Raw genomic sequence first — 9,561 nt, 5'->3', positions numbered from 1 at the left:
GAGTGAATTTTAGGAGATGACACATTTGAGTGTTGTACTACCCTGGAGGTCAGACATCCATCATCACTGCCGCCTGATGCGGAGTGGAGCCGCCATCCACCCATCTGTTGACCGCACGGCTCAATCTGATTCGCCATAACGCTTAAAAACACGACTCTCAACAACTCAGCCATTTCCTCTGCTCTACGGTTGGACTGCGCGTTGGTGTTTCTCTGCGATCAAATCAGATGTTAAAAACGAGACTATCACGAACAAAGAAAATCGCTCCGCTGCGTTAAAAGACAGACAATTCCACCTTAAATACCATTTGCGTCTGTGGCGGAGACCTAGGCGCCATCTTCGGTCCACCTTAAGCGCACAATGTGGCCAACGAACGAAAGCGTACACCAGCCAGGCTTCCGTCCTCATTTTCCAGCCGGGGATCGCACTCTGGCTTCGCAGCTTTGACACAGCGTCACTTGTGAAACAGCACAGGGGGAAAAGACGCACTCGGGCCAAACCCCATCCGCACAAGCAGGAGAAGATGTCCGATCCCAATAAGTACCGAGAGTGGATCCTGGAAACAATCGACTCTCTCCGCTCGAGGAAAGCCCGTCCGGATCTGGAGAGGATTTGTCGAATGGTCCGGAGACGACACGGGTCAGACCCGGACCGAACCAGGACAGAACTGGAAAAACTGATTCAAGAGCAGACGGTGCTCAAAGTTAGCTATAAGGGGTCCATATCGTACCGAAATGCGGCAAAGGTGCAGAGGAAAACCAGAAAGAAGAGTGAGTTTACGGCCGCTGGCAGCAGTAGCAGCAGCAGCAGCAGCGCGGAGGCAGCGAGGGAGCGGACCAAACGCGACCAGATGAACAACAACGGCGACAGTGCGCACAGCTTCACCGACCAGGAGGAGGGAGAGGAGGGATCGGAGCCCAGCCCAGATTCCCACACTCAAACGCCAGCCAGCACAACCGAGAAAAAGCTCAAGCCTGCCTCCAGCCCGAGTAGCGGAAACGGGTGCCTCAGTTGTGGCGCAACAACGGGCTGCGCTGTCGGGAGCTGCTGTAAAGAGGAGAAAGCAAGTGCACCGACAGACAAGGGATTAGGACCGCAGGGAGTGCGGAACTGCCCTTCGCCCGGTCTCTGTCACAGAACCAACGCACACGGCAGCGGTGATGCCAGCAAGTTATCACCGAGCAAAGCCGATGCAGTTTGCGGAGAAAAAGAGTCGTGTGTGTCCGGTGATGACACCCAGAACAAAACTTGCTCTAGGAGCGTCAGCAGCCTTCTGCAGCAACAGAGACAGAAGCTGACTGAGCTCCTCAAGCCTAAACTTCAACTTGGAGGAGGGGGCATCAAAACTGCGGGGAACCCCGCCAACTCTGACCTGGGTGACAGATTGGTGGCTTCTGTTCGCAGCCTGTCCGAGAAGAGCATGCGAGGCGGCCACGCGACCAGAGGCCACGTGAAACCGCTCGGGTTGAAGGAGATTTTGGGCTATCTGAGCAGCCAGGACCGGCTGTCGGAGGAGAAGCTGACCCGAGGCAAAGTCAAAGTGGTCATGGAGAGAGAGGTGGCGAGGGGCAGGCTGCGCATGAGCCGCTGCGGGAACATTACTCTTCCTCTGAGGGGGATGGTGGTGGAGAAGCCGATGCCGAAGAATGCGTCCGCTGACCGTCTTGTAAAGAGCGCACTGCAGGACGTGCACACTGAGAAAAAGGTGGGCGCTGCACTGCTAACTCAGTATTTCCAACACGTCCCGGTTGTACAGGGAGCTGAACAGCGCTGGCTTGATGGCTGTCTGATAAATTAATGATCACCGGTTAAAACCGCGCACACGGCACCGGGATGCGCTCGGCTTCCCTCCTCAAATATGTTTGTTTCTTGTTCAACCCCGATGTTTAAAATGCCAAAGTGTTTAGGGGGGATTTTCCACATTAAGGAAGATAGAGTAATTGTTGTTTCATTAATTGTCAGCGGGATGCGAGCCTGCGTGTGTGTGCCTGTGTTGCGTGTGTGCGTGCGCGTCTGCGCGTGCGTGCACGTGCGGCTATGCTTCCTGCACAAAGGAGCAGGCGGCTCCGGAGCGGCTTCCCCGGCTCCCATGGATGAGCGCGCGCACCATAAAGAGCAATCTCTGCGTGGATCGAGCATGGCCCGGTTCTGTTGTCGTTGCCACATCACTGCTTGTGGTCAATAACATTTCATTTCTCTCTCATGAACTTTAGCTGCGCCGACCAGAGCGCGTGTGTCTGGGCCTGCCGCGCGGTAGGCGGTGTATATATATATATATATATATATATATATATATATATATAACTTTATCTTTCATTGCAGCCGCCGTCCCCCTCTCTCCATGAGAATGAGCCGATGGAAACAGCCAGTGAAGAAGAGGAACGGGAAAAGAATGAGGAAGAGGAGGAGGATCCCCGGAGTTCTGAAGAGGAAGGAGGACCACCCCCGGTAGCCATGACAACCGAACAAGAGCTCATTGAGAAAACTACAGAAGATGCTGAGATCCAGACAGCATCCAAGCAGGAGAGCCCCCAGCAGCAGCACTTTGGTAAAGGTGTGCGTGCGTGTGTGTACGTGGATAGGCTGTGTCCAGCGTCTGATTTAAAGGCTCTTGTTATCACTAGTAACCTTCCTCTGTTGAACCGCAATTTCCCCACTGTGGGACAAATAAAGGTTTTCTTATCTTATCTTAACAGTAGTGATGGTATAACACCATTTTGAATTTAGCACAAAAAACAACTGCTGTGAGTGTGCACGTGTATTTTATGAAGGAATGTGAGTGCTTGTTTCACGTAAGGTTCAATCACTGTCACAGTTGTGACAAATGTAGATGGATTCCCTTTGGTTGCAGGCTTTTTGGTCCCAGGCTTACAATGTAGGACACATTTAATGAACTACAGTAACACACAACTACCCCCACCCCAAGCACCATTACATAGCTAACTGTTTTAGCACGTGGGTTTAAACAGGCAAAGCATCAAATTAAACCACAAAAACTGTTACTTTAGTTTGTGTGAGTCAACACTGTATCACAATACAAAGAATGCTAGGCAAAAAGTAATCTTTGTTACTTTTTTTTTTTTTTTGCCACTTCTCCTGAGAGCTCTAAAAGGAAACGGGAGTGTACAATATTAATGACACTACTGCAGCAAATTGGTCATCTAACACACTCTCCCCTACTATCATGACTACTACTACTTTCTTTTATTAAACTTTTTAAATGGATTTCTAACTGTTGTACTTTTGGTGGGAAATGTTTTCTAAAACTTACTAATATACTTAATTATATTCTTACGTAATAATTTTAATATTGACCTCATTAATAGTGAAGTATTTAAATAATACTGTTTTAGTTTTTTGTAATTTGTTTTTGATGTGGAACACACTATTTTGTGACCTAGTTTTCTTTCAAATTATTTTTTAAATACATTTTATTGTATGTCTGTTTAATTTTAATGTGAATACTATGGTTTACTTTACATTTTGACTACTATTACTTCTACTCCTACTTCTACTACTACTAGTACTACTACTACTGCTACTAATAGAGGAAGCAAAAGCTGGTCTTTAATTTTTTCTCGTCCCTCTTTTTGTCTGGGTTTGGCTGCTGGTCACACAGGCATGTGCGGGCTTGATTCCCTCACCAGGACGCCGCGTCCACCTGTTCAGGGAGCTTCCGTGTCACAATGTAACAGCACACACTTGAACAAGAGAGCCGTCGTCCCTGATCAGCTATGTACGGAGACACAAGTAAGTGCAAGCATGTGCATCTGTCCTGTTGCTTCTTATTGTTGTAAAATGTTCCATGCATTATCAAAACGGGTCAAAATGACTCTAACGCCAACCATGAAATACAGCGCCCTACGTTAGAGTCTGACTGGGGGCCTTTGTTGCATCTCTCCCGTCATCCCTCTACTAGTGTCTTTAATAAAGCCTAAAAATGCCCCAAAATATGTTCTGAAATCATATCCCAAATCTCAAATCCCTTAACCAGTTATGGGACAAGTATGAAGATCATTTACCTTATTAAAAGTACTATTATGATGTATAGGAATTGTGGGTGAATTAGTAGTTGTTGTTTTGTCATGGTGCGTAACTTCCTTGAGTTTAGGTGGAGGTCATATAACTCTGATGCTTTCAACATGATATTTCTCTCTTTCTAGTGACTTTGGCTTGTTCCACTGAGCAGACATCTTATTTTTGTCATGTTCCTTTATTTGCATCTTTGTTTGACTCCCTTTCTTCTCTCTACCTACATAATCAGATGCAGCATGACAGAATCCACCACACCTCCTCAGGCTTTAACAGTGAGTTCTGCTTTTTTAGATAATATCAAAGTCTGTGTGAAATGTCATGTCAGAATGTACTTAATTGTTTTTCCATCGTAGGCATGGAGTCTAAGACAGAGGTTGGAGTGTTGTCCTGCCTGCTCACACCCACTGCCTCTCCGAAAGACTCTGGCACATCTGAGGAACGAGGGATGAATGGAGTTACCAGTGGAGGGTAAGTACAGCAGAGATCTGGAGACAGACTGATCGGCTTGGTAGTGTCTGCTCCCCTCGTACCTTACCCCTCTTAACGTTACCTTTTAATTTAATTAAGATGCAGAAGCTTATTTACACATCCAGCAGCTACGGAGAAACATTATTATTTCTTATAGCCACGTTTCTGGCCACCTAATTAATGTGAGGCCAATATTTACTCTCTATTAGCTCTGTTTTTTGTCTCTGCCAACTCATGAGGGAAATATCTGTTTCTTTAGCAGCTGAATGCTTAACTATGTTCACCCGCTAGCGGCTAATTGTGCTTGTCCGGTGTTGCCAGCTTGCTCAGCAGGTAGTGCACAGAGACTTTTTAGAGCTTTTCAACGCTTTCACATTGTCCCACTTATACATTTTTATAATTAAATTATTGATTATAGCCACTATAAGTAAAGTGTGTCTGGCAATTAAAAAAATAATCAATGCGTAATATCTGATTCTCCTGTTTACACTGACAATGACAAGAATGTGCAGTTACATCACTAAAAACATGGAAATCAAAGTGCTCCAATTCCAATAAACCAACACTTATATTCATAACACAGGGGAAAAACACCCATTATTTTTCAGCTTTCAATTGTCAGCTCTTATAAAACTTTACAAGTTCCACATTTTAACATTCTTCCGCCAGTTTTGTAATGGGCCCACCACCCTTTTCCTCATCTCTCTAGGTCTGAGGGGACCAGTGGGAGCCCGGTGGACTGGACGGTGTCTGATGTGGTCAGTTATTTCACAGCGGCAGGTTTCCCCGAGCAGGCTGCTGCCTTCAGGACCCAGGTGAGCCTGTTATCCCACCTAACAACCACTAGAGGCCACCAGAGACAGGAATAATGGCTGTACTTGAACCTTTAACGGTTGTAACCTACCCACATTCCTTTGCTCTCTTCAATAGGAAATCGATGGCAAGTCTCTTCTCCTCATGCAACGTAACGATGTGTTGACTGGCCTTTCGATCAGACTCGGCCCCGCCCTTAAGATCTATGAGCATCATGTAAAGGTTCTGCAGAAAACACATTTTGAGGATGAAGACTGTTGACAACAAAAATGCACACTAAGACTGATATGTCTGTATCTACACAAAGCTCAATTAATCCTTTAAAAATGTATGCATGATATACAATACACTTCACTTTTTATATTATGTCAAACAGCACCACACACACACCTAATTTTCTCTGCCTCTGGTCCTCTGCGACTGCTCTGGTTCAGAAACCACACACCCAAATGAGCCTGGATTTCCTGGACAACAGGGATTTTTCTGCCAAACCGTGCACACGTGTTGGAGGAAGAAAGTAGACTCATACAATTTTAAGACACAGGGGCTGAAAAAGAAAAGTCATGCAATCATGCATCCTTTTTTATTTCCAATGATCAAGCACTTTCTCGACTAAACTGCAAGATGGTTTGTTTTTAAACTGTTATCTTGTACTGACCTTTATGCACATTTTGAAGAAGGCCTGGATAATTCTGGGTGGAAGTAAATTTTCTTTTGTTCTTTTGGAGCTGTGGTGCAAGGGTATCTCACTTGTGGCTGTGTGTTTGTCATTGCACACATACTGTATGTGTGTGGCAGCCATGACAGAGCATGTTGGATTGATTAGAAACAAATAAGAAGTTGACCACATTAAACACATTCCCAGAAGCTGGTGCAGATGATTGGGATGCTGACCCGTCAAATATCCGTCCTGTACTGTATGTCAGGCTAGAATCCGGTCCAGGGTTCACGGCCGCAGGTCAAAGCAATAAGCTGATAATCTAATTTCCCTACTAAATGAAATTAAGACTGGGGATGGTCAAAACATGGCTGACCGAGCAACTTCATTAAACTGCTCAGCTCTTTTCACTTCAATAGAAAATGTTTGCCTCCTGTAAGGATTCAACTATTACAAAGACATTTTTCCTGGAAAAGTGCAGCAAAGAGTTTACAGTAAGAATACAGATCGTAGAGCTGAGATATTGTGGCTTCTTAATGTGGCAGGACCCTTCAGTCAGGCTCAGTATAGTATCTTTGGACAAATGAAAACGACTGACAATGTCCTCACTGCTGTGTATTTATGTTTTGGGGGTTTTCAGCAGGCGTCACTTATTGATGCGATGGAAACAGAACTCTTAGTTCAGAGTAAGCTTGGAGTAGAACGGCTAGGTTTTTAGGCTTAAAATAAGTCTAACACTACAGACCAGTCTAAAATAATCTTATGAAACTGGCCTCATCGGCTGCAGAAGTGTGGATCAAACATTCTAACCGTACTGAAATCAGCAGAGCAATCAACTCTCAATGAAATATTATACTGTATATATTATTAATCAGTCCATTTTATCAGCCTTCATCTGTAAATTATTAAAAAAAGATGTTATTGCAGGGTAAAGCTGAGTCAATCAATTAACTAATCTCACACCACCAGCATTTTGAACTGTTTTACTGGTGAAATCTTAGAAACCAAATGTTGTCATGATCACATCTCTCACACCTTCACTGTAAGGGCATACATTCCAGTTTTGGCATCTCCTCTGTGCATGAATTCTAAAATTGTTTTCATATTTGTATGTTTGTATTCCCTTATTTCAGCATATTGGTTTTGTTTATGAGGGTTTTGAGTCCACTCTCCACTCCCTGATGTTCACATCAATGTTTCTTTGTGTATTTAAACCTCCTCTTCCTCTCTCCCCTCATTTTCCCCTTCCCTTTCACTTACTTTGCAACTTTCAACAACACATTTTCAGGTTCTTCCACTTTGTTGAAGCTGCATGCTGCGGTATTCGTTGCCCCCGTTAGCATTCAGACCATGTCATTCTCATTAGTCAAATTCTCACAAGGGTATTGTAAAGTGTGTCTTTGTTCTTGTTAAAAGACAATTTTATCAATAAAAGTTTGAATTAAAATGTCCCAATTTGTCCATTCAGAGAGAGATAGAGAGAACGAGGAGTGTGTGTGTGTGTGTGTGTGTGTGTGTTGCATGTATAAATAATGTGCATTTTTGTGAGGGTTGTGTCTGGTACACACACAGACACATGTGCATAAGTAGAGTGTGTGAGGGAGGGAATCCAGCAACAAAGCAGCTACAACCTTCAGCCACAACGGCAAGGGGTCAAAGGAGGAAAGATCATACTGCATATTAGAAAAGAAAAGACTTATCCAGATGTGACGGATTAAACTTTAGGTCATTTCTTTTGTGGAAAAAGAGGCTCCATAGAGCATTTATTTTGACCCATAAATATTTCAGAGTAAGCCTGGCAGTATTCTCCATGATTAGTCAGGAAATGTGCCTGCATCTGCTGGTAAGAAGCAGACAGCTATATCTGTCCTGGGACACTCTCCAAGGTAAGTGCTTGGGATGTGTGTGTATGTGTGTGTGTGCGATTGTGTGTGTGTGTGTGTGTGTGTGTGTGTGTGTGCGTGTGCGTGTGTGGTGGGATACAATAAGACAGAGAAGCAGATTGGAATATTTATACCTTCACTGAAAAGGTAAACAAGCTGACAGGTTGCAGCTCCCACAAACATGTTGGAACAAAAGACTGAGACTCTCTGTTTGGAACTTGGCTCCAGGAAGACCAAAACCACACCAGGGCAGTTCAGGTCAGGCAGAACCTGAAACCTTTGGCTCTGATCACAGCAGAATCAGACTACACAAGAGCAGCACTTGAAAGCACCACAGTAAACAACTGCAGAGGACAGTGAGTGGGCAGATCTAGTGTTAAAAACATTGGATATCTAACAAGATCAAGGAGACCAGTCATGCCAGGCTCTGGAGAAGCAGAGTGAGTGAAACAGCTGCATGTGGACAGTATCGTATTGTCAGTATTGGACAGTATTGTCATACTTGACACAGTTTATTTGTTTGTGGCATAAAAGCAGTGCTTACTTATCAATGTGCAAGTTGCATGTGCAGGTGATTAAGTTTAATACATTTACAAAACATGTTTTACATTAAAGTCAAAATGATTGAAGAATATAGAACAATATATTTTTATGTTTTCAAGCTCATGTAGTTGCTATGCACAGAGGTAAAGAGAGTCTAAATACAGCTCTGTGTCACATGAGGAAATTAGAGCTACAAGTGCAGAGCCTGCATGTGAGAGAGTCATAATGTTTCATAATGTTTCTCTTGTTTGGAAGCCCAAAGGGAGAAGATTTCTCCACTGCCATCCTGAAACAGAAACACAGACCGAACAGACTCATTGTGGACGAAGCTCTCAATGAAGACAGCAGCATTGTCAGCCTTTCACTGGTGTGTGTATTTGTGTGTGTGTGTGTGCGCGTGTGCGTGTGCAGGTCTGTGTGTGTGTGTGTCTGTGTCTGTGTCTCAGACGTGGAGTAGTTGCAGGTGTGTACCTGGTGGAAGGAAGAGTAATGTGAATGGAACAGTTGCCAATCTGACATCCCTAAACACGTTTAAGTCTACTTGTGACAAAATACAATTTATAATTTATTAGTCAAATAATGAAAGATGTGAGTGTGTGTGTCGCAATTCTCTCTAGAACGAATCGATGCTCAATTTGGGTAAGTTCATAATCAATTATAAAAAAACAGATTCTTATTTAAAAGTTACTGTCTCCAGACATGTACTAATCAGAAAACAGAGTGACTGAAAGAAGATCGAATAATGGACAACAACTTCGAGTTGAGACAAGAGTGCAGAAAAAAAAAAAAAGTGACCAAAAGGAAAAATTAAATAACATAAGGTTTGTATGCATACACATGATCTAACAGGACATACATAACATAATTAGGCAAACACATAAATGTTGTTCATCTCTTTTATCAAATTACATGTTACCACCCCATGTTTCATGTTCTAAGAAGCCAATTGTCCACCTTTACATGACTGAGCCTGACATGGAAGATTACTGTGAGAGAAAGGGACTTTCACAAGCATGTTTAAGGCTTGAGCATGGAATGACTACAAATCCAAAAACCTCAGTAGTCAAAAAATGTCATTTGAACTTCCATCCATCCATCTTCATCCGCTTATCCAGTCGGGTCGCGGGGGCAGCAGCTCCAGTAGGGGACCCCAAACTTCCC

General features: G+C 43.9%; 2 protein-coding genes across 7 annotated transcripts in view; both read left to right on the top strand.

Moving 5' to 3' along the window:
• Nucleotides 1-7: 7 nt before the first annotated feature.
• samd1b (sterile alpha motif domain containing 1b) lies at nucleotides 8-6,335 on the top strand. Of its 4 annotated transcripts, none has more exons than XM_034895772.1 (7): nucleotides 8-1,705; nucleotides 2,323-2,548; nucleotides 3,620-3,750; nucleotides 4,271-4,307; nucleotides 4,389-4,503; nucleotides 5,213-5,318; nucleotides 5,434-6,335. In XM_034895772.1, the coding sequence occupies exons 1-7, from the start codon at nucleotides 524-526 to the stop codon at nucleotides 5,575-5,577; spliced, it is 1,941 nt and encodes a 646-aa protein (XP_034751663.1). In that variant the 5' UTR covers nucleotides 8-523; the 3' UTR covers nucleotides 5,578-6,335. The 4 variants fall into 4 exon arrangements, with proteins under 4 accessions (XP_034751663.1, XP_034751672.1, XP_034751653.1 ...); XM_034895781.1 differs by having other exon boundaries at nucleotides 2,323-2,554; nucleotides 4,265-4,307; nucleotides 5,228-5,318; XM_034895762.1 differs by having other exon boundaries at nucleotides 2,323-2,554; nucleotides 4,265-4,307.
• Nucleotides 6,336-8,018: 1,683 nt separating this feature from the next.
• zgc:136908 (uncharacterized protein LOC563679 homolog) overlaps nucleotides 8,019-9,561 on the top strand; it is an 11,648-nt gene continuing 10,105 nt past the window's right edge. For 2 of the 3 annotated variants that reach the window (XM_034895705.1, XM_034895697.1), the window contains exons 1-2: nucleotides 8,019-8,297; nucleotides 8,656-8,767. In XM_034895705.1, coding sequence (XP_034751596.1) covers nucleotides 8,275-8,297; nucleotides 8,656-8,767 — 135 coding nt within the window. In that variant the 5' untranslated portion in view covers nucleotides 8,019-8,274. The remainder of the gene's footprint in view (nucleotides 8,298-8,655; nucleotides 8,768-9,561) is intronic. The other variant, XM_034895714.1, reaches the window with a different exon arrangement.

This window comes from Etheostoma cragini, chromosome 2 (assembly GCF_013103735.1).
Source record: "Etheostoma cragini isolate CJK2018 chromosome 2, CSU_Ecrag_1.0, whole genome shotgun sequence".
NCBI classification, from domain to species: Eukaryota; Metazoa; Chordata; class Actinopteri; order Perciformes; family Percidae; genus Etheostoma; species Etheostoma cragini.
The sequence above is the reverse complement of the archived record's forward strand: the minus strand, read 5'-3'. Positions and strand labels throughout refer to the sequence as shown.